Source organism: Colletotrichum graminicola (assembly GCF_000149035.1).
Source record: "Colletotrichum graminicola M1.001 genomic scaffold supercont1.26, whole genome shotgun sequence".
In the NCBI taxonomy this organism is placed as follows: domain Eukaryota; kingdom Fungi; phylum Ascomycota; class Sordariomycetes; order Glomerellales; family Glomerellaceae; genus Colletotrichum; species Colletotrichum graminicola.
In genome coordinates, this window is record NW_007361030.1 from 382,649 (window position 1) to 408,231 (window position 25,583).

The window sequence follows — 25,583 nt, forward strand, 5'->3', positions numbered from 1 at the left end:
TAAATAGCACAAACCTTACACCTTCTCTACAACTTGAGGCGATAGAACACTGAGCTGAGGAGAAGGATTTTTTTCGAGTTGTTCTATACTTTAGCATCACAACTCGATCAAGATTGGCTTTGGACCGTTGGCTTTACTTCCTAGCCTGTCTAGCCAGTTGCTAGAGATAAGAAAGACCTTGCCCCCATGAACGGGAGAACAAAAGAATAGCGGTGCCCGCAATCCCCCAAGGGTATGGCCTGAACAGGCTCGGTGCCATTTTGGGCCAGGCCCATGGTACTGCATGCGCACTGAGCTGGCGGTGCTAGAAGGGTTCGACCTAGTATGAGTACCAACTGATAAGTGCAGACTAAGTACAGGCTTGGAATGCTCTCAGTTTTGAAAATCACCGACGCTTTGAAACTCGTGAGAGCCGAAACCAGTCTTCCAAACCAATATAATAATGCATCACATACTGTCATTGCTCTCAGTTGCGTATTGTTGTTTATATACATATGCAAGCCCTTGTCCTCAATGAAAGGAGCAGGACTAAACCAAGCCAAAAGACTTCAATGTAACTGCCTTGATCACACTAATCCAAAACACAGGGCAGGCATATAGTAGGACTATGCAACAATCAAACTGACACATGCGCTAGACTGAGGAGTTTGATGCATTGTGAACTTTCAAGTGTACAGCTAGTAGTCTAGGATGTATCAAATTCACATGCCTACCCACACCTCACACAATTGTGCCAGGACAAATCCCTTTAAAAAGAGGCGGATTATCAAACAGTTAGTTGTATTTGCCTATGTGCCAATAGGCAGAGACCTAGTGTACATATGACAACGACAGTTAATGTGTGACCGTGACACATGAACTCGTAGTAGCTGCTCCACTGAACCCGTCTTTCCACTTTTGGTATGTATGGAACTAACATCAGCCTGGCTTCGTAACTATGACATTACGTGCGTTCCTTGACCCTTATGTCCGGCCAGGAACATGCTTCTTTCAATGAGTGTATGGCAATCCCCAGATAAGTCCGCCCTTGACGCCAATGCTATGCGTGAATGAAGGAATGAGGTACTCGACAAAATGCGTATACTGGTCATGCAGACCACCGGTAAAAGTACAAAAAAAAAACACAAACGGGGCTTACTTCCGCCCATACTTTTTGCCCAAGAATGTGCGTCGAATCCAAGGGGTAGCTCTGTGCTTCGACTAGAAGGCAACTTTGCTACCGTTGAGTCGCAACGGCACCGGACCAGGGCCGAAGCCGTTAGGACTTATGACTGATGAGGGTGTCATGGCTCCTCCGTCAGACGAGTAAGATGACATGGAAGACATGGTGAAACTAGCGGCCGAGCTGTTTGTCATCGTACCGTTTCGAGACATTGAAAGCCCGCCCATATTGATAAGGGCATCGGCTCGCTCAAAGACGTTGCCGTTGAATGCCGCCGCAAAAGAAGCGCTTTGGGGAGTAGATGGGACTGTTGCCTGAACGGCGGGTCCCAAAGCCGCGCTTTGGGGCGTCATCGGCAGTTGCATGGGTGCCAAGCCCGGGCCACCGTTGGGGCTGAAGGTGTTCGGATTCGAAGACTGTCGCAATAGATAGCTCCAGGGCGACTGGATAATGGTATCTCTTGCTTCCTTCATAGCCTGCTGGATAGGCCGAAGTCTGACCCTGGTATCAGGCGGAAGACTGACTTCGTTGAACGCAAAGCGGATCTGGGTGCCGAATTCCGCCCACGAATCTATAAAGTTGCTAATCAAGCTTCTGAAGGCCGGTTGACTCATAATACCAGGTTCCTTGAGCTTGACCAACGAAAGGCGGCTGCGCAGCATCTCAGTCTGCTGTACCGCGGTGCTACACCTCGAAATGAGCCCCTTCCAGCACGCCATTTCGTGATCCGTAGCGCGACGTCCCATTGCTTTCTTCGCGAGGACCGACATGTGGTTCTGGAACATGGGCAAAGTCCTCATGACGAGCTCGGACGATCGCTGAAGTGACAAGAAGATCTTCTCAAAGTGTCTGTCATCTTCTGTGAAGTCAGATATGCCGCGTCCGCCTGACGAAGCGGAGATGAAAGACTCTCCGGATCGAGGTGTTGCCGAGGCGAGTGTCGCTGTGCGACTGGAAGCGACGCCGTTCATCCCGTTCATCCCATTGATATAAGGGAGTGGTACGTCTGTTGCTACTCTCAGGTTGCTTGGGTTATGGAGAATCGGGCCTGGTCGGGGTCGCTGGGCCAGTCCAAGCCGCTCAGCGGTAGGCGTAACGGAGTTCTCCCGCGAGTGAGGCTTGACCGTGTCGCCCAAGGTCATGGCTCGCGGGGTAGGCTTTGCAGGGCCGGCGTCAGGCGAGAGCGCAGCAAGTGTGCATCTAATCTCCATAATGCTATTATAGATGAGCATCAACAGGGTGCGAATGTAGCGCGGGTCTCCGTTGTCGATGAACGAGTCAATATTACCAGCAAGCAAAGTGCAGACGTGGGTGTAGGCACCGACCAGAGTCTGGCAGGCTCGGTGAACGTTCTCGTTCTCGCGTCCAGCCATCTCATATCCCTCAGCGCCAGGATCATGCTTTTGGATTTCCTGCTCCAACTCCTCCACGTGCGAATTCGTGTTGTAGAAGACAATCTCAAGGCTAGATCTCTTTGAAGAGCCGTCGCTTGTCAAGCTCATGAGCATCTGAATCATTGGGTGGATCTGGAAGACGGCATAGAGGATGCCCTTGGCAGCCTCTAGGATGGGATCGTACACCTTGGACTCGCGTCTTCGCTCAGGCAGCACTGAGAGTCGCCGGACGTAGATGGGGCGCTGCAAAAAGGGCTCGGCCGGGCTGTTGGGACTTTTGACCGACATGCCTGCCGGCGGTGGCTGCATCGCCGAGCCATGGCTCAGGCCTCTGTAGTGACTAAAGCGATTGTTTGCCTGCGTCTCATCCAAGGTACCGAGCTGAGTGGCCTTTTGATTTACAACGCCCATGCGTCTTGCTCGGGATTCGGGACGCTCTCCGCGATTCGCCTGCAGCAGCGTCTCTGAATTGCTCCGAAGGCGCTCATTGACATTTCCTATGGTTAGAGGCATGACACCTGGCCGACGAATAGCCGTGTTCTGCTGCGACAAGCCTCGGTAATGGGATCGATTTGGAATGGGGGGGGGCCGAATTAGGTTTGGAGATCGAAGATCGGGAACATCAGTGCCATTGACTTTGATTGGAAAACGGCCACTGACGACGCGCTTGATCGGGGGCATGCGAGGGGTTTCCATGCCTTCGCTGGATTCTTCTCCGGTCGTGTCTGATTCCGCACGGCCATTCAAGCTGTGCTGCCTCAGAAAGCGCTTGATGTGTGCAGTAACGGCCACCTCCGTAACCTCGCTTTCCTTTAGATAGCCCTCGTTCGGGGGGCTACTTGCCTGCACCTGCAGGACCTCACGAGGCGGGAACGTGATCGGGTTGCCGTCGAACTTGAGCACCTGCAGGGAGACCATGTCGGCCAAGGCCAATGGCAACTCCTCGATGCGGTTCTTCTGGACGGAGAACACTTTCAAGGAGGCAAGCTTGACAATGTCAGGGGGTAAAGTGCGTAGTTTGTTCTTGCTCAGATCGAGAATCTCGAGTGATTTTAGATCGCAGAGCTGGAAGAATATCATCAGAGACCATTTCCGCATTATCTGCGTGTGGGGAGGTACTGACCGGCAATGGAAACTCTCGAATCTGGTTGTTTCTGACGTTCAGGTATCGGAGAGATGTGCATTCGGCGAAGCGAGTCGGAAAGGAGGTGACTTGGTTGTGCGAGAGGGCGAGGCTAGATATCAAAGCACGTTAGAAAGACTGCGCAACCAGACAAGGTCAACGAGGTATACGCACCGCTCCAACTCGTTTTTAATGATATCAACAACCTCGTCAGGGAGTTTCTGAATGCCCTTGCGACTCAGGTCGATGGTGACACCCGGTTTCAACTCGGTACTGACGGCGCTTGCCTCGGCGGCCTGCGACTCGTTCTCGTGGAGGGCGCTCTGCATCGCGTCGCGGGCAAGAGCGATGACCTGTGCTGAGGTCATGGGCGCAGATGCGGTGAGGGTCGCACCGGTAGAGAGATTTCGGAGGTCTTTGGGCATTGGCGGAAGAGGGGGAGGCGGAGGAATGTTGCCCAGCGCGACATCTTTCTGGAGTTGCCGTCGACCCTGAGCGGGATTCTCGGGCAAGCCGCGAGGTATGGACGACCCCGAGGGTCTATCTGATCGTTCCATTCTTTCAACCATGATAGGCTGGCGCCGTCGGGCGAAGAGAGGGTTGGGTGACGGAGAAGGTTGCGGTTTTTCGATCGTCGTCGAGGGGGGGAAAGTCTGCGTCGAACACAGCGTTTCAGGGTTTCCGCTGGCCGTTCGTGGTTCGGCCGTGGGCTGGCCAGGACCAGCAAATAAGTAGGGAAGCCAGAGAATTTAAGCCAATGGACTTTCGGGACGGAACAGGCTGGGCTGCAAGGCAGGCGAGATCATTATGAAGAGGAGGACATGGGTTGGAGGAGAGTGCGTAAATGGGTCGTGACAAGTAGGTGGTGTTGTCTGGGGATAGGTTGGGGGTCGAGGAAGGAGCGACCGAATGTGGATGGGTGTATGGAGCCACGCAGACGTTAAAGAGTAGTTGGCCCGTTACCACCTCACACAGCAAGCCAGGCGGGCGGGATAAGGAGACAAGTATGCAGATAAATGCGGTCAAGTTCAAATGCACGCCGGGTTGCTGAACCAGAAATTGAGACTCGGAGACGGGGATAATGGGTATTGTTAGAGAAGACCCGACAGGCTCTAGGTTGATGGTACACGGGGCTGGGGCTGGGTTGCTCCTTCCCTTTACCAGCCGGGTCCGGATGTTTCCTGGAAGCCAAATGGAAGAGGCGGCAGAACACGCACAGGACCTAGAATTTGGAGGGGGGAAGGGGGGGAGTAAGTAAAGCAGGAGGAACTGCGAGCCGAAGGGTAACAATGAAAGAAAAAAGAGTGGAGATGTTGTCAGAATTGTCCTACGATGAAACTAACATCTTCCAGCCGGGAGCTTCTTTTTGGGGGGCGGCGGCCGAGGTGGTGGTGGATGGACGATTGAGAAGAAGGGATGAGTATTCTTTTTGGAGGTGAACTTCCGCAAGAGACGGACACACAAGGCCGTCTCGCTGTTGTGCTCTTCGCTACGTGCACGCCCCCCCCCCCCCAACTGTCTGCGGAGGGTCGCACGCCTTGGGCCGAGGGGAACAGACTTGAAGAGTACCTAAGGAGTACGGATAGTGAGAGACGCAACGGGAAAGGGCCCAGATCTCGGCCAGTCTACCCTAGACGGTAGGGATGCGAGAAAGGGGCGAGGGTGACCGGTGGGACGCCTTTTCTGATCTTGGCCCCGGTCTTAAACTACACTACATAGTAGTGTACCTACAGGAAACAACAAGACACACCACAAGTAGGTACAAAAGTAGCAAGCCACTAGGGGGTAGGCTGGTAGGTAAGTAGGCATGGACACATAGGACTGGGGAGCGTTAGTTGCAATATTGCAGCTGGCTGGTTGCATATTAGTTTACAAGCCCTTCCCAGACACCTGAGAGCTGTCATGACACGAGACGTGTGTACCTAGTCGTGGGGGGCGTATGTATGCGTGTGCAGCACCCCAAGAGTATACTGTGCCGGTGCCGGGCCGGCTCTTTCTCTTTCGTCGTTCATCAACTTCAGCAGTTGCCAAAATAGAACACACACAGACATTGTTGGCAATGGGCTTGTGCTTTTCGGACATACGGCCAATAATAAAATAATCCTTTGCATTCGGTTCGTCAAGACGAGCAGAAGGCGTTCGTACGGCACGCGAAAGGAAGAGTACGCGACTGGCTGGAACCTGGGACACTGAGCACTGGCGATTGGAAAGGGAAAAAAAAAGGGAAAGCGGATGGAAAAGGTAAAAGAAGCGGGGGGTGTTGTACAGGGACGGAAGAAGGGGGGGTGGAGGTGGGGCGTGGACACAGCTTCAAGGCTAAAACTAAAGCCTCTCTTTAGCGCGCCGCAAGAGATGCAAGGCACCTCGATACACAGATGGCGGCTCCTCGTCGCTCTCACACACAGATTCTTGACTCACTCCAGTCGACGGCGGTCACAAAAGTCTCAGTCTCCGAGGACGGGTCAGCATACGTACCTCCTAACTTAACCTAACCAACCTATAACCTAACCTAATCAACTCTCGTAGGTGCAGCAGGAAGCTTTTGGCGGCGCCTATGACAGAACTCAACGTCTCCTATCCTTTTGCCGCCTTTTGTGTTTGCAGCAGCGAGACACTTCAATGACGATATGCTTGACTTGGGCACCGACATGACGCAAGTCGTTAGGAATAGGAAATTGTGTGACCACACGGCTGCAGATGGGCCAAACACCCAAAAGGCCTTCTCTGGTCAGCCAGCTGCTCCGCGACACGCGGGCGGCCTCGTATAATTATGATACTGATAGGCAACATGGGATAACAGACGGGTAGATTACCACTCGCTAGCCAGACTCCAGAATGGGTTAATCGAGTGACGGCTGGAGAAGCCAAGGCTGGCCACCAAGAGAGAGAAAGAGAGAAACAGAAACAGAAACAGACACATGGCGCCGTGGGAAACGCATGTTTGAAAACCACCTTGTCAGCGTTGCATTGCAATCGACCTGCCCACGCTACATTGCTTTTAATCTTGCATCATCCCCGCTTCTCTCTACCTTGCCTTGCCTTACGTTGCCATCGACACATGGCATATCTCCCCCTTCGCTCATCCTGCGTACCATAGTTGCTTTCTGTGGTGCGATGAACTTTGCGAGGCGTGGCAGAGCAGCTCAAAGTCAACGGTGACAAACATCCAGTTCGCTGCTAGGGTGCTACAGAGTCGGAATAGTTCGTATCAATCCACAGTACCTGAGGAAGCAATGACAAAGTACCGTCTAGTGTAAGAAAGGGAGTGTGTCTTTATTCGTACATACCTATGTATATCTACCCCCTCCCCCCCGGTTGGAGTCGAGAGTGGAAGAAATTTGCAGATCTGGGACCGTGTGTTCCAATGGCCTGTCGGACCCTCGACGGACATCAATCCAAAGGGTAAAGCTCGATGGACGAGTAGGTATACGGAGGCACGGTTCCCATCCATGTTCGCGTGCATCTACGGAGACTTATCATATCCTCGGGATCTTCGTCTTCGTTTCGAGTTTCATTTAGCCTACCTGGATCAGAGGCCAGCCGATTGCCGCAGACGCGGGGAACCGAATCGTCGTCGCCTGGCCATCCAACGGCGATGCATGCCTGAAATCGGCGCTCATAGCTGACTCCTTCGTACACGATACGGATACAGAGTACCTGGTCAGCCTGTCAAAGTACCTACCTCGGCAGGGTGGGCTCTCGCGGTTTGGGCAGAGCACGCCCGCTGCACAATGCACTGTCCGTGATGCTGCCGTTGGCTTGACTTGCGTGCGTAAACAGTTGTACATATGCTTTGCTAGCGCCCGTCAGGCCGCTGAGAAAACCCACTTCTGTGTTCGCAACGTTCTCTGGTTCGTGACATGTTGGGCAAACGTCGTCAGCATCGCCCGCAAAAAGGTCGAGAAAGGCTATACACCTGTTTCTCTTTTGTCTCTTCTTTTGCAACCACGTTTCCTCGAATCGCCTCAGCCCCCACCCCACCAGGCCAGCCCGACCCCGGCCCCGCCCAGTCCTCCTCCCCTTGACCCTTCCAACGTAGGTACCTGCCTTGTTTGCCCCTTGTGCTACCCACTCGGACTTGGCGCCTCCTTCTTTGCCTCCTGCCTCCTGTTTCTGTTTCCTGTGTCCTGCCCCTTGTAGCAGGAGTAAATAAGAGACTCTGGACGTCGGCAGCGACAACTTAACTGGACGAGACCGCGGGTTCCGACCTCACGTCCCGCCAGTTACTTCCCAATGGTACCTACATTTTGGTACTGAGGTGTCTCCTGCCTACCTACCTAAAGGGAAGAAGGTACCTAGGTAGGCAGGCAACAAACAACCTTCTGTTCTCGCTCCATTGGCTCATTGGTCAGGCCCAGGTTGTGTGCTTCGTTCCATGAACCCGGTCTACCTCTCTCCGTACCACACAGCCACTTCTCGGTCTGGATCTGTCAAAATCTCAGACTCGCCCAACCCTGGGTGACTCCGCCTGCCCGGTTTTGCCTACTCGACAATACTCAAATCGCACCGACGTTGTCCCTTGCGTGCTCCGCCTCCCGAGTCTGAGGCATTCGGACAGGCCGGCTGTCCAAGGCCCTCAAGGCCCAACGTCAGGCGGTTCGCCTCCGGACCTGAGCTCCATCACCATCACGTCCGGGCCCTCATCTCGGTCTAGCGCAACATTATGCCCCGGAGCCCTGCACGACGAAAAGCTTGGCCAACCACGACGCATCCGGATCGGGCACTGTCTCGTTACGACGTCGTCGTCAACTGCCGACACTCGTCATCACCATGCCTCCTCTATCACGCTCCAATTCATGCGTTGATATAGACTATACCCTCAGACGCCAATTCAACAAGTCGACGTTCAGGTGAAGATACCCGCACTCAGCACTCGTGACGCATGTCGCAACCTTTGCCAACCCCCCCCCCCCCCCCCCCCCCCCCCCCCCCTTTGCACTGTACCGCAATCATCGCAATAATACTGACAAATTCCTCTCAGGCCCCATCAGCGTGAAATCATTGCTACTGCCCTCGACGGCCACGATGTATTCGTCCAGGCCGCAACGTCCTTTGGCAAGAGTCTTTGCTTCCAGCTTCCAGCCTGCATTGACCATGGGAGTAAGTACCAGGGCCTGCCCCAAGCTCGTATGCACGCATCGTCGTCGACTAACGTGATTTCCCTCCACCAGTCACTATCGTCGTTTCACCACTGCTCAGTCTCATGGTGAGGGGTAACCCATGCAGCCTCAGTCACGCACGACAGCTGACAGCTCCGCTAGATGAATCAGGTTGAAGCGCTTCGATCGGCAGGAATCTATGCTAGCTCCTTGAACAGCAATACGCCAATCGCCGAGAGGGACCGCATCAACCAAGACCTTGCTAGTGGCCACCCGCGCATAAGGCTGCTCTACGTGACACCGGAGCTGTGTTCGAGCGACTCCTTCCGAAGACGCATCAAGCTGGTCCACGAGCAGTGTGAGTTGGCACGCATCGCAGTTGACGAGGCCCATTGCATCTCGGAATGGGGCCACGATTTCCGCAAGGACTTTAAGCGGTTATCATGGTTTCGAGAGACGTTCCCGAGCGTGCCAATCATGTGCCTGACGGCCACCGCAAATCCCACCGTTCGCCAAGACTTGCTGAAGACCCTGGGCCTTTTGGAGCAGCCCGATAGGCTCAAGAGTTTTGTCATGACTGCTTATCGACCCAACCTCCACATTGAAATCAGATACACAAAAGACCAAGACGACGACCGCCTGGCTGACTTTCTAGCATGGATACGTAGCGTGTACGAGAGGAGGAAAGCAGGTCCGCGCAAAGCTGAGCTGGAAGCCGTCGGGGAGCGGCTCGACAACGTGTCTGGTATCATATACACTATATCGCGGGATGAATGCGAGTCTCTGGCAGCGGCACTTAGAGACGAAGGTGTGGGTGCTAGGCCGTTCCACGCGAAGCTTACCAAAGAGGTCAAAGAGCAGACCTTGACGCGGTGGGTGAACAATGAGCCCGGCTACGATGTCATAGTGGCCACCACGGCCTTTGGCATGGGCATCGACAAGAACAATGTTCGTTTTGTTGTCCACTGGCGGTTGCCCAAGTCGTTTGAGGGGTACTACCAAGAAGCGGGTCGCGCAGGCCGAGACGGCAACGCGAGTTTTTGCTTTCTGTACTACAGTCGAGAAGACCTACAACGCGTACAGAGCATGATCAGGAAGGGGAACCGCGATGGGTCAAACTGGGAGGCGCAGGCAAAAAGCCTGCAACAGCTTGCGCTATACTGCGAAAACACGACTGCCTGCCGCCATGCGCAGATTTGCAGGTATTTTGGCGAGAGCGAGGTGCCGCAATGCGACTTTGCCTGCGACTGGCACAAGGACGCTCAAGGACTTCAGAGGCGGATGATGCGAGGTCTGGCAGACGAGGAATGGGTTAGCACGCAGGCCGAGTACGGTCGGTACGAAGTTTATTACGATGATTGATAAGGGCAGAAAAGACGCGCCAGGGGGTTACTTACCGCCAGTCAGTTGTTGATACCCAGACGCGGCGGCGCCTTGTAATGAAACCAAGTAATTGGGTGTTTTGGATTGGCGGCATCGAACCATACCACATTGCACATTTTGGGGAGCCATACCGTTTAACACGGCATCCACCTAGTGATTACTCTACGCAAGTGACAAGCTTTCAAAAGCGACATTTGGAATGAAAAGCTTGTGCCCGGCTCCCTATCGGTTTTCCAACCAACCGACGCTTCCGGGCCGATGAGACGACGGCAACGACATGGGCGCCTCGGCCGAGGTGATGTGGTGTTGTCGATTTGAAATCCATTCGTCGGGCTGGGTGCCGCCGTTCGCTCACAGCGGGCAGGCAATGATGAATGATACCCGCCCTCCCTGTTGGCGTCACCAATTTGTCAAAAGGCTGTTGATCTGACAGCGGGATGACCTATGGGGCTATCTTGTGTGTAGCATTCCATCCGCCCGGGATTGAGAGCCTGACAACGGCCACAGTACAGTCTCCGTACCTATTCTACTGTAGGTAGGTACGCATCTGTGCTTAGTTATCCCCGGTTCCACGACGTTCTCTAGCGGGTACAGGGGCATATTTTCTTCACGGTTGATTGGCGATGATCTATCCAGTTGCCCATTACCAATATTACTTGCATAGCGCGACTCGCTCACTTACTCAATCACACATGCACTTGGAGCTCAAACCAGTCCCTCCGAAATCGCCCCCCCGCCCGTACGCCGATCCTACAGTAGTGAGTAGCTCCAATCGCCGACAGCGCCGCCCGCATCCGCACCCGCATTATAGTCCCCGAAAGAAAACTTACATCAGTTTCCCTAGGTAGCCAGCCCACCATACCGAATCCGCATCGTGCTATACTTCCTGCAGCTTAGCATTTGTCAGGCTTCGCTCGTATTGCGCATCTTCGAGCTTACAAGACGTCACCACAGTCAGCCCCACCAGGCACGCATGGTATATGTAGTTTAGAAAACTGCTCCTCCCTACCTCCGCTCCCGCGACCACTTCATCACCGCAACACTCCATGCAAGCCCTCCAAGCCGCACTCTACCGCACATCCACCGTTGCAGCATCCCGAGCGGCAGCACCCACGACAAGACTCGCAGCCATACAGAGGCAGTTCTCCTCGACAGCGCGCAACATGGCCCCCATCACCAAGGAGACCGATTTCCTTGTCATCGGCGGCGGCAGCGGTGGTCTGGCCTCAGCACGCAAGGCCAGCGGACAGTTTGGCGCAAAAGCCCTCATCGTCGAGGGCGCGCGGCTGGGAGGAACCTGCGTGAATGTAGGGTATGTCTATCAACCCGAGTAAACCCCAGCAACTATACCCAAGAGACTGAGACCTAATTTGGATTACCTCCCCCCCCCTTATAGCTGCGTCCCGAAGAAGGTCACCTTCAACGCCGCCGCCATCGCGGAGACGATCCACCAGGCAAAGTCCTACGGCTTCTCCGTCACCGAGACGGCCCCCTTCGACTGGCCCACCTTCAAAACGAAGCGTGACGCTTACATCAAGCGCCTCAACGGCATCTACGAACGTAACCTCAATAACGATAAGGTCGAGTACCTCCACGGCTGGGCCAAGCTCACCTCGCGCAACGAGGCCGAGGTCACTCTCGACGACGGCACCAAGGCTCTCGTGAAGGCCAAGAAGATCCTCATCGCCGTCGGCGGCAACCCCACCATCCCGCCCACCATCCCCGGATCCGAGCTCGGCACCAACTCGGATGGCTTCTTCGACATCGACAAGCAGCCCAAGAAGGTCGCTCTCGTCGGCGCTGGCTACATCGCCGTCGAGTTCGCCGGGATGTTCAACGCCCTGGGCACAGAGACCCACCTCTTCATCCGCCACGACACCTTCCTGCGCAACTTTGACCCCATGATCCAGGAGACCGTCACCAAGGAGTACGAGCGCCTGGGCGTCAACCTGCACAAGCGCTCGCAGCCCACAAAGGTCGAGAAGGACGCCGAGGGCAAGCTCACCATCTTCTACAAGGACGCCGAGGGTAAGGAGACGTCCGAGGGCGGCTTCGACCACCTCATCTGGGCCATTGGCCGCACGCCGGCGACAAAGAGCATTGGTCTCGAGGAGATTGGCCTGAAGCTGAACGAGAAGGGCTACATCCCCGTCGATGAGTACCAAAACACCAATCTGGACAACATTTACGCCCTTGGTGACGTAACCGGTCAGGTCGAGCTGACCCCTGTGGCCATTGCCGCCGGCCGTCGTTTGGCCGAGCGTCTGTTTGGTGGCCCTGAGTACTCCAAGGCCCACCTCGACTACTCAAACATCCCCTCCGTCGTCTTTTCCCACCCCGAGGTCGGCAGCATCGGTCTCACGGAGCCCCAGGCCATCGACAAGTACGGCAAGGATAACATCAAGGTCTACAAGACCAACTTCACCGCCATGTACTATGCCATGATGGAGCCCGAGGAGAAGGCGCCCACCGCCTACAAGCTTGTCGTAGCGGGCCCCGAAGAGAAGGTTGTCGGTCTTCACATTGCCGGCCTCGGCAGCGGAGAGATGCTCCAGGGCTTCGGTGTCGCCGTCAAGATGGGCGCCACGAAGAAGGACTTTGACAGTTGTGTTGCCATCCACCCGACCAGCGCCGAAGAGCTGGTGACCCTGAAATAAACTTGCATACAGGCCCCCAAGATAAAGCGTAGAGAGGAGGAAAAGATACCAATTCGTAAAATACCAGCTTTAATGCCACACTCTGTCGCAAACGTCTATGCTGATTGTGAATAAAACGCCAGTCCCGTTTTGTATCCCGGACGCCGTCGAATGCAACCCTCTTCCTGAATTCCATTACCCTCCAACCACAATGCATATCAGATGTTCTGTTCCATCCTGACTCTGTCGGGTTTGGGTATCAGAGTGCCTGGGGCTTCGCGTGCTGTTTGACCACGAATGTTGTGCAAGTGCAAAGAACGGGTTGCTTGCCACAATCCCGTGCGACCATGTTCATCACAAGAAAACCACACTGACAAGGCCAGTTACGGAGAGGCCGAGGACAGGGAAAAGAAAGGTGTGAGGAGCAATGGCGCCTGCTGCGCTGGGCCTCGACTGCTGAGGGTCATCGCCGCTTGATCATAGTATTAGTTAGGGTTGCCTACAACACAAGGAACGGAACTTACATGGTGGTTGGGGACGATGGCGCCAAAGTCGCGTCGGGGCTATTGCTGGCAGAAGACCCCAGAGCTGAAGTAGGCACGGCACTAACGTTCGAGGGCAAAGTTAAATTGGCGACTTTGATGCCAATCTCAGAGCAGGTGGATGCATAGGCGTCATATGCAGGCTTGAGGTCGGCACCTTGGCAGACATTGGTCAGGTTGCCAAGCATGGCTGGCATCAAGTCATCGCAGAGAGTATCGACGCCGACGGGGCTGGTTTGCTGGCCCAAGGCGGCAAGAAGAAAGGCGTGAGGGTTTGCCGCAGCAAGGCCGACGAGGCCAATGAAGACTGCGACGATGACTGCGGACTTCATTTGTTCGAGGCGCGAAGGTGGCTAGCTGTTGTGGTTGACTTTGTTGCGGTGTGAACCCGAAGAGTCAAAGAAGTGTTGTCGAGAGAGGTAGGAAACAGCATGAGTCAAATGTCTGTAGGAGGTTTACAGGAACAAGGAGGAGGACTGAGAAGAATATAAAATGACTGCTTCAAGAAGTAGGACAATTCGTATTGTTCTTCGATGGATCCTAGGAAAAGCAAAGGCGAGGCGAAAACAAATCAGGAGAAGAGGTGCTGATGATGGTGATGCCTTGCGAACGCAAGCCAGAGTCAGTTTTGCTAGGGTGTGTTGGCCAAATCTCCTTCCCTTCCCGGCAAGACCAACGGAAGCCATGCGGGGTGGGAGGAAGGCGGCGATCGTCAGGAAATACTCCGAGAAAGGCGGGTTTCTGGGGAAGGAAGCAGCCGATGAAGTGGGTGGGTGGGGCCGACAGAACTTCGTTGCCTCTGGAACACCTTCAAAACACCATGATTTCTTTCCCGACGACGACAGAGCTGCTCTTTCCACACGTACGTCGCATCCCGTCAATATAGTACAAACCCATTCCTGTGGTTTGGGCGAGGCGGCCCGTTCAAACCGCCACAAAAGACCACCTGCACCAGCTGCACGGAACGGTGTCTTGGAGTGTCAACAAATGTCTAGACTTCCTCCTTCCACGATAAACATCATACTCGAATCGTCGTCATTTTCCCGGTTGTTCCAGACTGAGGTACTAGGTAGTAGGTATTACAAGGCGGCCCCTCTTAAGGTTGCATAGACACACAATGTTAACCATGCACAGTCACTAAAACCCGGCTGTTCCAGACCCCTTCCACGTAAAGTCTTTTTTCTTCCTTTCTTTCTCAACCCACGAATCATTTCTCTCGTGCTCGTGCGGGACCCTACAGAGGAAACTCGAGACGGTCAGTGCCCCGTAAGCCGGGCAGCGTCAGGAGAGCCTTAAAGGCCGGGTCTGCCACAACACGACACGCCCGCTTATGTCCCTCTTCCTCCCACCCAACCGCCTGGCAGTCCTGTGCCGTAGTCAGCGCCGGGCTAGAACGTAGGGGAGGTCCACGTCAGGCAGACCAGGCCAGGTGTCCTCAGCTTACCTTGTTACAGTAGGAAAAAAAAAACCACAGCGTCCGCACTTAAGATGGCCAACGCCCTGTCTTCCGCAGCCGTGGCATTCCTTAGGTGTACCGTCTAGGCCACTATACCTACGGTAATCTGCGTGAATGCGGAATAGGGAGTCCAGGTCAACAGGGAACACCTAGGCGCCACACCAGCGTTCAGTCCACGTCAAAAGCACACCAAAGCCGGAGGGGCAGAGGACAGGAGCACCTACGCGGCATTTGCTTAGGTCCTCGACGCGGACGCCGTCCGTCCCGTCGAGGAAGAAGTGTTGGTTGGCGTACAGAATAGCAATGGTATGTCCGACCCTCAGTCGTTTGACATCGATGTCGCCAGCCTTCTTCTCTGCTGGGTAGAAGGCAATGACGAACGGTCGGCCTTCGCGGTCCACTGCACTGAGACGGACGCGAAGTAACCTTTCTACCTCGGTGATCTGCGCCAGTAAGCACCAGTGGTCGTTCGGCTCATCGTAGAAGCGCGTGCCGCCCAGACCCTGGTCCGAGTCGAGTTTATCAAAGAAGGGGAAGGGCTCAGTGTCGTCAAGAGTGCCAACCCACGCAAAGGCAGCAGCCGCAGGCGTTGGCGACGACGTCTGTTACGGTCCTCTGAGGGGGTAGTAGCCATCCTCGCTAGGGCTTCGTACAGCAGCGGGTGGTGTAGTGCGGATAGTGAGCGTAAGTAAGATGAAGGAGGAAAACCGGCACTGGCGTGCGGGGTAGCTTAGGGCGGGGAGAGGGAGCAAGCCCATAACCATTTACAGGGGTGTTTTCTCTCCGCCAGAGCGGCACGGGCCCCTACACCAGGCCCTCGTCCCTATGTACCGTACCACAGATAAGGAGCGAGTCATATCTGCTGCACTGCCCAAGCTGGCATTAGTCGGAAATAATACAAGCCATCCCTTTCTTCCTTAATCCGTAACGGAGGGTATTTTATCTGCCGATATTGGCATCTCGCCAGTATACAGGACAATAGCGCATATCCGTCACCCATCCTCATGTCGGGAATACGCCGAGCTTTCGGGTTTCACCACGTCGTGGAGCTGAAACCCAATACATGAAATCTCTCTGTGGCACAACACGCCACGTCACTACTAGCGGATAGTGCGCTTCGCCGATGTGCACTTATCCATAAGAAGAATAATTTACCAATAGATTTCTGTCTTTTGTCGGCTGAGCGGTGTAGCATCCATGGAGAAAGGTCAACTTTACTCGTTTGGGGGTGACTTGGTGATTGTCGATGGGGTTCAGTGTGATGAAACGCTTCGTCAACGGCCGGCTCGGGGGAGTGTAAGAGTCTCGTCGAAGTCAAGCTGAAGCAATATGAGACAAAGATCCTCTGCAAGTCATGGCCGTTGTGCTTGCACCACTTTGCTTACCCGGCCTTACCAGTCTGCTGCCGATTTCTGTCAATAATTCAGTATGTTGAACCCCCGCAGACAGATTTGCTCTAGCTAACCAACTCTTTGCCTCTTCTCAGGTGTTTTGAAGGATTAATGAGATGAAGACGCAAAGGGCCCCGATCAGTGGCTTCCGTCCCTGAGCACGAGGTATGACATGGGTGGATTCTCCCACGCGTCCTGTCGTCACATTATTGCAATCGGCGCACATGGCCACGCCTGCGGTAGAAACGTTAAGAAGTGGATTATTCTGACTTCCCGAATGCTGTCCACAGAGTCAAACCAGAAGCCACTGTAACTCACAAGAGCGTAATTTCCTAACTGCTCCAGCATCAAGCTTTGGGAAGAACCCATAATATGAAGCTTCAAGATAGCAACAACAGTAGACGGGCCTTGCCATGGATCATGGGACCCGTAGCTAAACCGATTACCGGACGAGTCATTGGCGGCCAGCCATTCGGCAAGAAAAGAAAGGATCAAATCGCCTTTTAGCCTCTCTGATGAGCAGAGCATGGCCTGCCATTGCCTGAATGGTCTGTTCGCATGATGTGCTCTTCGTCGCATAGCTCCACGGATCCGGTGTTTTCCCCCGGACTCCCCTGTGGACATTCGCAGGGTCGACCTGTCGGCGCTTTCGGCCTAATGGATTTCTTGTCTCACGCTGCCCGTCAAACGTATAGATCTGTCACTCGCGTGGGTCGCCTTGCAACAACAGTCTGATGTCCTGGACATCTCGCGGCAATCGATCGGCCTTCGAATTTTGAAACTTGGCTGTTGGAAGTTCAGCACACGAACGAGAGACTCGTAGAGTCGTAAGTAAACTTCCTTGCTCGACCAGCTGTTGACATCAGCGAGGCTCCCGGCAACTCGTTCCTCATCGACTGACGTCGCCGGGCGTCAGCGAAGAACATCATCCCTGCTGCGGAATATACAATCGACATCCAGGCAGTTTTGATGTTGGAACTGTCCAGACCTAGGCCTATCTGGGAACACCGTTGAAGACATCAGACAGAAGGTGAAGGGCAGAGAGCGGGTTGACATCTGTACGTAGTTCTTGTTCAATGCATCGGAGCTCGGTTGGTCTTGCTAGGCACATGCGTACGTAGGGGGTCACATAACAGTCATGGACCATCCTGTAAAATTCCTCAGTCCGACCCGCTTCACTTGATCGATGATAATATACTCGGTTTCCCGCTCTGTGATGATCCGTCGAGAAACACGATCGACCCGAATGTAACCATCGACGAAAAATGGCGGACACTAAAGTCGCTCAAACGAGGAGCGTGACTATCTTGCTGATGGTCTTCATTACGCTGACTGTCGCGACGAGGACCTTTGTACGAGGTGTCTTGTTGCGAAGTCTAGGATGGGACGACAGTGAGTACCCACGAGCTCTCCTTTACTACGACAACATCAGGGCTGACAGTCGATAGCACTGGTGCTCACCAGCTGGGTACTTGCCCCTGTGTGCCAATCAATAGAGTATTTCTGACTGAAACAGGTCTTGGCCATGGCACTCTGCAGCGCAATTATTGCCAGTGAGTTCAAGATATGGTTCGGGTGTTGGGACGGGAACTCACCTTGGATTTAGTGACCAGCGTCGGCTTGGGCTCCCACTTTGAAGACGTATCAGACACAGACTTTGCCGAGTTCCTCAAGGTAGGTGAACAGCGGAAGGTTGCTTTCGGATGCCAGACTGACGAGTGTCGTTCAGTTACAAGTTGCCACACAGCTTTCCTATATCTGGGCCTTTGTGACCGTCAAGATGTCTTTTGCGGTGCTTTACTTGCGACTGCTTCCAGACGAGGTCTATCGACGCATCAACCAGTTCCTCGTTCTTCTGTTACTCGCCGAGGGCATCGAGGAGACAGCAGTAGTGATCTTCAGATGCGCTCCTGTTCAGCGAGCTTGGACACCAACTGTCCCCGGAACGTGCCTGGACTTGACTATATTCTACTATTCTGCTGTATGTTCAGACAAGCGAAAACCTAAGAACACCCGGCTGACCTGGAGCAGTTCGTCATTAAGCTGTTGACCGACCTTGTTCTCTTCATTCAACCAATCCCGATCGTCTGGAAGTTGCACGTACGGGTTGCAAAACGGATTGGTGTCATCTTCATGCTCTCTCTGGGCTTACTGTGAGTGATTTCGGCCAATTTCACTGTTCCGCGGCTAAAGGGTTGTTTAGTGCGTGCGTTATCTCTATCATCAGAGTGACCTATATCAACGCCTTCGACCAAGACGTTACTTGTAAGTATCTCCCAACTAGGAACGTGTGTCGCCGTTAACCATTGTAGTCTTGGTTGCCGATCCCCTTCTCTGGTCCGAACTCGAGGTCTGCGCCTTGATCATCTGCTCTGGCGTGCCGTCGCTGAGGCCGCTGATATCGAGGTTCCCTGGCCTTAACAAGGCTCTCGGCCTGTCCACAGACAAGTACTCGAAAGTGTACTACCCAGGCCAGCGAACGACGATAGGCGGATCCAAGCCGCCCATAGGGCCCAACGCGTTTGCTCGTGCGACGCAGGCTAATGCTAGTGCAAAGCTATCGACGAGCTCAAGCTCTGACGGTCCTCCGACGATACTCGGCAAAACCGAGAGCATGGAGAACATCCTGACGTTGGATCTTGACAAGCCATCGTTGACGCACAGCGTGGAAATGGGCATCATCAAGCTGAGAAACAACGCCCGGTCTCCACAACCGCCACGGATTCCACCGTCAGAGTTCGTGATGGATGACCCTTACTTTCCCGCAGGACGGCCGATGGCTAGACGAAATAGCCGGGGGGCTTGAACGTCGGCACGTGCTGGATACCACACTAACGCCCTTCTAATGCTACTGACTTTGGGCGAGTTGCGCGGTACATACGCATGCCGTCGACGAAGGCTTCGACGGCCACTTTAATGTAAATAGGGCTGTTCCGTGACGACCAGGAAATAGGTGGAACCATCTGCCAGCTGAAATGAGAGACTCCAGGGAACTCCAATGCGGGCATTGAGAGGCACAAGTCTTCAAGCGCTGTCGTGAACAATCCATATCTTCTTGACACATTCCATGCTTGAAAGATCCGACCGTTAAAGCGGGGCTCAAACTGTTCCTTGGGAGCGGCTCAGATACGTTGCGGGTGTGACGTCTATTCCATGAACAGAGTCCCTGATACGACGAGGTAATAGGTCTTGATGCCAGTCTCCTTGTGTTACAGATAAGACGGCTCCTCCTCTGTTTTACCCACGCGTGTACCGCGGATAGAAGACGTGGCGAGTAAGGATTGAAACAGAGGAAATATCTCCACAGGAACCATCAAATGAGCTGTAGCATCTCATGGATTCGCAACAAAGGAAATAAACCCCCAAATGCGGTTCGCTGTCATGTTCTTGGCAGAAGGAGGTAAACTTTGTGTATACAAGTTGCCCGCAGCTTTCATGCTTTAGATTCATAGGCTCCAGGACAGGGAAGTGGCATGCGCAGGCTGAAACCTAGCCGAGGTTCCATTGACCATATTTCCGCCTTCTTTGTCTTTTGTTCATGGGAATGCGGATGAGTGGCGCCATTACCAGCTTTAGCTGTAGGCAACCGAAGCATTGCCCAACCTCACCTGCACGAAGATCCTCGGATTGTTTTAGAGACCATCATGCCAGTCGAAAAGAACATTTCCAATACGACACTAAAGGTTCCGATTTCGTCTTAACTGACTGCACACTCGGGCATCGTCAACTCGAATACTCAAATAGCCTCTTCGCGATTGATAGAGCGAAAGGGGCGCGCTCACAAATTTCCGGTGCGAAGCCCGCACAAGAATGCGAAAGGGGTCAGGGATGTAAGGACCTAGCGGATGGGAATAAATTGACCCTACCTTCCTTCGTTCGGCGATTGACGGGCCGCTCTGCCGAGTTTGTCGCGATGTATATCGGCAGGCTCAGTAGTCCTGGAGTGCTCGTTCCGGATTAGAGCATACCGTATCATTTGGTAGTGGCCCCCTGCTCAACAGGGCTTTGCACAAGACATACGACGAGGTTAGCTATGAGATGCTGGGTTGAGTCATCCGTTGGCTATTCAAATGCCAAGGGTATTAGGTACCGTGAAGAGACACTGTCCGTTCAGCGCTCCTCCCTATCACGCTCCGAAGTAGAACCTGTCGGTGTGCGCGGGGTGTTCACCGACAGTGAAGCTCCACTTCGGCGTACAACCAATTATAGACCTGAACTAGAATGAGTACCTGTATCCCCTGGGAACCGTCAGCAGCTCGGCCTCAGGCGCAAAACATGCCCTAGCATGGTCCGTGCGCAGTCCCCAAAATGGTGGCAGTGGGGTTAGCGAGCCCGCACAAAAAATTACCAGGCGTCCTTTCCTCTCGAATCTCTCGTCCTCCCGAAAAAGTTCAATCCCGACAACCTCGACAATCCAACCACCCAACGCCGGCCAGCCACTAGTCGATTGCCTCTGAGCCACCATCAGGTTAGTTGACCGATATTCAGCAGCAGTATCAGCAGCGCTCATTTGATTCGGACGGACTGTTGTGACGGACGATACACCTCGATTTCCCAATCTTCGTTCTCCTGGCTCTCTGTCGGAGCAAAGAGAGGCATTTCGCGGTATCGCCCTGGCCATGTTCGAAAACTTCAATCCTATTCCCGACCCATCCCCCTACCTCTCTGTTGTGGTCAAGGGGGAATCATGTCCAATTTCTTTTTGTCGCATCACAGCCTAGGTCAGAACCTGTGCTAACCCCTCTTCCGAACAGCATAAGCAATCATGGGTATCTCGAGAGATTCCCGTCACAAGCGCTCCGCCTCCGGTGCCAAGCGCGCCTACTACCGTGCGTAACACATTCGAAAGCCCGTATGCTCTAAACAAGCATGCGTTCTGACCTTTCTGCTCAACAGGGAAGAAGCGCGCTTTCGAGGCCGGTCGCCAGGGTGCCAACACCCGTATCGGCCCCAAGCGAATCCACACGGTCCGCACCCGTGGCGGCAACCACAAGTACCGCGCCCTCCGTCTCGACAGCGGTAACTTCGCCTGGGCCTCCGAGGGCTGCACCCGCAAGACCCGTGTCATCGGCGTCGCCTACCACCCCTCCAACAACGAGCTCGTCCGCACCAACACCCTGACCAAGTCCGCCGTCGTCCAGATCGATGCCGCCCCCTTCCGTCAGTGGTACGAGGCCCACTACGGCCAGAATCTCGGTCGTCGCCGCCAGCAGAAGCAGCAGGCCGCCGGCACCGTCGCCAAGGAAGAGGAGGTCAAGAAGTCCAAGTCTGTCGAGAAGAAGCAGGCTGAGCGCTTTGCCGCCCAGGGCAAGGTCGAGAATGCCCTCGAGAAGCAGTTCGAGGCTGGTCGCCTGTACGCTGTCGTCTCCTCCCGCCCCGGCCAGTCCGGCCGCTGCGACGGATACATCCTTGAGGGTGAGGAGCTCGCCTTCTACCAGCGCAAGCTTCACAAGTAGACGTAACGCTCTTCGTCTCTTTTCACGATGAGTGTATCATGTTCTGCTTGCTAACCAGCGTCGCGTTGGGGGTAACGGCATGGTGGGGGAAAACACTAGATAACTGACTCTCACAATGGGTTTCACGTTAACGGGAATGAAGAAAAACATTTTATCGGGCTCTTAGGTTGTTCTTGGTGTTCAAACAGGTTTTTTGCTTTTCGTCAAGTCTGGCGAGGCCACCGATGGGGTGCGTGATCAGCTTACAATCATATGTGGGCTCGGGAAAAGCAAACCGGGCCGACGGAACGGATTATGGGTTATTAGGAAGAACTCAAAAAGACTATACCACCAAGTTTTTGCCTGCCTCACAGATATATACTGTCTTCATCCGCGCGCGCCGTGACTTTTCGTTTCAATTGCATTTTATTACTCTCTTGTGTTCTGTAGTTGATGTCGCAGGTGTGTCTAAAAAAGTCTGCCAACCGAAGCCGAGAGCCGTCACCATTCATGAACCAACTCCCCGTTTGTCTCGTGGCTTGCCTCGAGTATGAACGCTGTCATGGTGAGATTCTTCTGGGGGCCGTTGGCCGCCCCCAATGCCCGAGCCCGTCTCGAACCGACATATTCCCTTCAACTTCTCTATTGCGTAATGCTTCTTGAAATATCAAACATGAAAGACCACTTTTCGGGTCCTTTTGGTTCCTTGTTGCCTGTAGCCAGCTTGGCACCCAGATGTGCGTTCGGCCAGCAAGCACACACGCAAAACTCCATACTTGATGGGATGCTACAATTACTTTCGTACATTAAGGTGTTCAGGGAATTCTGTTTCTGGCTATACCAGGGTTTATTTCGGACACGTCACTCTACGCGAACTGTCGCTTGAGGTCCGTCCACTTGCGAGTGAGTGTCTCGTGCTGGGAATTTATCTGTCATGAATGTCAGTGAATGAAGTGTCAGTGGCGTCTACGAGATTTGACTTACCTCGGCATACTGCATCTTCGTTTGCACAAGCTCTTCCTCTAGTTCTGCCAACTCCTTTTCCAACCTCTCGTTCTCCTCGTGGACCTTCTGATTGCGCTTCATGAGGTCGTCGCGTTCGGCCTTCCACGCATTCTCAAGCTCTTCGGGCTGCTTCTCAATTACATTTCGCAGCTCACGAACCTGCCCCTTGAGACTCTCGTTCTCGTCCTTGAGCTCCTCGTTCTCGACCTTGGTATGGACCAATTCCGTCGCGAGCGCGGCCTGCTCACTGTCGTACGCCTCGACACGCTCCTCGAGCTTACGTACCTTCACCGCGAAGTTGATGTTGGCAGTCCGCAACTGCTCGAGCTCTGCCTCACGTTCCTTCTCCGCCCTTGTCTTTTCCTCCCATTCGAGAGTGTACGCCTTGAGGGTCTCAGGGGTAATCTTGATATCGCAAGCATCCCTGACAAACTGGTCGGCGCGGTATACTTCCTTGTCCATGCTGGAGCTGGAGCTTCCAAAGAAGCCATTCTCCAAGATACTTCCTGCGCTGGGTGCCGTATCAATGTAGACGTCGAACAGCTTGTCCTTGAGGAAGACGGTGAGCTGCTGCATATCCGAGATGGCAAGCAGGTTGGCCACGTTCTTTTGCATCAGAACGATACCGAAGCGCAAAATGGCCGAGAGGCCCTCGGACAGGATCAGGTCGTAAATGCGGAGCACTAGTTGCAGAGGGAAGCGGTAGGCAAAGAGCGTCAGGAACCACTGGGTAGCGTAGAGATGGGGCGAGATGCTGCGGCGGCGGAGATGGCAATAGAGAGCCGGCTCGAAGTCCTCAAGAAGGCGATCAAAGAGATACAAGTTCTTGTGAAGACCAGGCATGTCCTGGATGAAGAGGTCGCGTAATTGGTAGTGGTTCATCAAGCGAACCAACAAGCAGAATGCTTCCTCTTCCGTCATGTTGAACAAGAGCGGCATAATGAGGAAGTTCATGCCTTGTGCATAGCCGACGGCTTCATCAAACAGGGCATACGCCTTGCACACGCCGAACAGACCTTCTTGGAGCCCAGCAGCAGCAGCGTACTTGGAGAAGCTGGTTCTCGTGCCCATGTCCCGCCGAATGGCCTTCTCAAGCTTCTGCAGCATGGCGTTGTCCTCCTTTTGCTTCTTTTGTCTTGCTACGGCAGCGGCCTGCTGCGCCTTCAACACGGCCTCGGCGCTTTTTTCGTGAGGTGGCGACATGCCATTTGCGGCGGAATGCTCCGAATGGACCGACGAGGAAGAAGAATTGACAACATCATTCTGTATGCTGAGGTTTCCGTTGCTGCCCGAGCTGATAGTACTTTGACTGTTCCGGTTGACTTCCTTATCGGTGCCTCTGGCCACAAGCTCCCTGTACATTACCTCGAGCTCCTCGTTGTTACTCTGGGCCAAAACCTGCCAGATGACTCCGCGGATGGCGTTGGGGATACCACTGGCAATAGCTCTGTTCAATTCCTCGGCGCTTGTCCTTGCAACGACTGCCGGGCCTTCGTATACTACCGACTGCCACAGATCCCAGTCCACCTGAGAATCAGCCATGTCTGACGGGCCAGCCGAGACTCCAGATACCGTTCCGGGGGCCAATGACGGGTTCGGAGTGGTGGGCAAGGGCGATTTGGGCGCTTGGTCAATCCCAAGCTCCTTGTCGTTGCCATTCTGAGCAGGAGGGGTGCTCGATCCCAATCCCTTGGGCGGTGGCACAGGTTTGTCGTCATCGGTCGGCAGTGTGATGCCTGCCTCCTCCCGTAACCGCACCATCTTGAAGCGGTCCTTCAAGCTATGGCGGGGCGCTCCATTGACGCCATTGATACCATCGCCCTCCTCTTCGTCCAGCCTGCTAAGCATCATCTCGGGGTTGCTCGTCAAAGTTGCAATGGAGCTAGCAGTATTGCGTCGGGGCGAGGCTTGGGGCGGCGGCGAGGTATCCTTCTCCTTACTCATGCTGTTGCGAGATAACCAGGAGAAGGGACTTGTGAGCTTCCTTGCGGGGGGGGCTGGAGGTGGCGGTAGGGAAGCAGCAGGAACTCCTTGCGGCGGGGGAGCGACTGGGGCTATGGGGGATTTGGCGGGCGATGGCTCGGCTGACGGCGACCATGGCATGGACGGGAGAGCTCCGGTAATGCTGCTAATGGACAACTTCTTGGGGGGCGCCTTCTCTTGGACGGGGCTAGCAGGTTTCGTTTCTGCTTTTGGAAATTAGCACATTTGATACACGTCAGTCAGTTTATGCGGCCAAACAACAAACCTGGTTCTTGTGGGGCAGGGTGGTCGTCGTCCAGCTTGACATCGTCCAAATCCGAGGTATTGGAGAGACGGTGGGATACGGGAGACGCCTTCCGCTTGATCTCGCCATCGTCATCGTCACTCACGAAGTCGTCCTCAACAAAATGATTGCTTTCCTTTGCCGGTGATGGCGGAGCTGGCACCACTTTGTCTTGGGTCTCCTCCTTTTTCGGGGGTTCGGGTTCGGGGCCAGTTTCTTCTGGGGGCGGTGGTCTCTGGTACGACGGCGTTCTCTGGGTAAGGGAGCGGACCTCAGCTACCTCGGCGACATCGACGACGGCATCTTCGAAGGCATCCTGCTGTTTTGCCCGTTCAGTCAGCGAATTCCGTCCTTTTCCCGGGTCTTCTCCCGTGCTGCACCTGGTTCATGGCCGGGGTGGGCGGTGTATCAAGGAAGGAAGGGGAGGGGGGGCAGTACATTCTCCTTATCCGAGTCGGAGTCGGTTGAGAGTCTCTTCTCCTCCGTTTCCTTTGTGATCTCGGGCGAGACAGCCACAACAGGCTCGCCTGGCTGGGACATGGCGAGATGGAGGATGGTAGGTCAACTTGCGCTGACCTATGTGTGAATGTGACGGTGTGCGAGTATGTGTGCGGTTTGGTGGGATGAGCTCCTCCGGGTCAAGGTCGGACTTGAAACAACTTTAGTTGATGGCCATGGAGATGGGGGGGGG

The 25,583-nt window shown here is 54.3% G+C and overlaps 8 protein-coding genes across 8 annotated transcripts; 4 read left to right on the plus strand and 4 right to left on the minus strand.

The window, feature by feature from the left end:
• Positions 1–1,200: 1,200 nt before the first annotated feature.
• On the minus strand, positions 1,201–4,236 carry GLRG_06919 (RAM signaling pathway protein; the record flags this gene model as incomplete). Its single annotated transcript, XM_008097459.1, has 3 exons — positions 1,201–3,621; positions 3,680–3,791; positions 3,854–4,236. The coding sequence occupies 3 exons, from the start codon at positions 4,234–4,236 to the stop codon at positions 1,201–1,203; spliced, it is 2,916 nt and encodes a 971-aa protein (XP_008095650.1).
• A 4,213-nt stretch (positions 4,237–8,449) lies between these two features.
• On the plus strand, positions 8,450–10,140 carry GLRG_06920 (RecQ family ATP-dependent DNA helicase; the record flags this gene model as incomplete). Its single annotated transcript, XM_008097460.1, has 4 exons — positions 8,450–8,529; positions 8,661–8,779; positions 8,851–8,885; positions 8,941–10,140. The coding sequence occupies 4 exons, from the start codon at positions 8,450–8,452 to the stop codon at positions 10,138–10,140; spliced, it is 1,434 nt and encodes a 477-aa protein (XP_008095651.1).
• Positions 10,141–11,324: 1,184 nt separating this feature from the next.
• Positions 11,325–12,818, plus strand: GLRG_06921 (glutathione-disulfide reductase; the record flags this gene model as incomplete). The annotated part of the gene is made up of 2 exons (XM_008097461.1): positions 11,325–11,473; positions 11,558–12,818. The coding sequence occupies 2 exons, from the start codon at positions 11,325–11,327 to the stop codon at positions 12,816–12,818; spliced, it is 1,410 nt and encodes a 469-aa protein (XP_008095652.1).
• Positions 12,819–13,151: 333 nt separating this feature from the next.
• Positions 13,152–13,671, minus strand: GLRG_06922 (uncharacterized protein; the record flags this gene model as incomplete). The annotated part of the gene is made up of 2 exons (XM_008097462.1): positions 13,152–13,269; positions 13,322–13,671. 2 exons carry the CDS (start codon positions 13,669–13,671, stop codon positions 13,152–13,154), a joined length of 468 nt encoding a protein of 155 aa, XP_008095653.1.
• A 902-nt stretch (positions 13,672–14,573) lies between these two features.
• GLRG_06923 (uncharacterized protein) lies at positions 14,574–15,559 on the minus strand (the record flags this gene model as incomplete). Its single annotated transcript, XM_008097463.1, has 4 exons — positions 14,574–14,644; positions 14,896–14,944; positions 15,020–15,397; positions 15,449–15,559. The coding sequence occupies 4 exons, from the start codon at positions 15,557–15,559 to the stop codon at positions 14,574–14,576; spliced, it is 609 nt and encodes a 202-aa protein (XP_008095654.1).
• A 1,892-nt stretch (positions 15,560–17,451) lies between these two features.
• On the plus strand, positions 17,452–18,992 carry GLRG_06924 (uncharacterized protein; the record flags this gene model as incomplete). Its single annotated transcript, XM_008097464.1, has 8 exons — positions 17,452–17,578; positions 17,635–17,654; positions 17,703–17,739; positions 17,793–17,860; positions 17,916–18,167; positions 18,218–18,339; positions 18,390–18,451; positions 18,499–18,992. 8 exons carry the CDS (start codon positions 17,452–17,454, stop codon positions 18,990–18,992), a joined length of 1,182 nt encoding a protein of 393 aa, XP_008095655.1.
• Positions 18,993–20,951: 1,959 nt separating this feature from the next.
• GLRG_06925 (ribosomal protein S8e) lies at positions 20,952–21,642 on the plus strand (the record flags this gene model as incomplete). The annotated part of the gene is made up of 2 exons (XM_008097465.1): positions 20,952–21,015; positions 21,083–21,642. The coding sequence occupies 2 exons, from the start codon at positions 20,952–20,954 to the stop codon at positions 21,640–21,642; spliced, it is 624 nt and encodes a 207-aa protein (XP_008095656.1).
• Positions 21,643–22,487: 845 nt separating this feature from the next.
• Positions 22,488–25,432, minus strand: GLRG_06926 (TBC domain-containing protein; the record flags this gene model as incomplete). The annotated part of the gene is made up of 4 exons (XM_008097466.1): positions 22,488–22,550; positions 22,606–24,812; positions 24,875–25,211; positions 25,331–25,432. 4 exons carry the CDS (start codon positions 25,430–25,432, stop codon positions 22,488–22,490), a joined length of 2,709 nt encoding a protein of 902 aa, XP_008095657.1.
• Between the last annotated feature and the right edge of the window lie 151 nt (positions 25,433–25,583).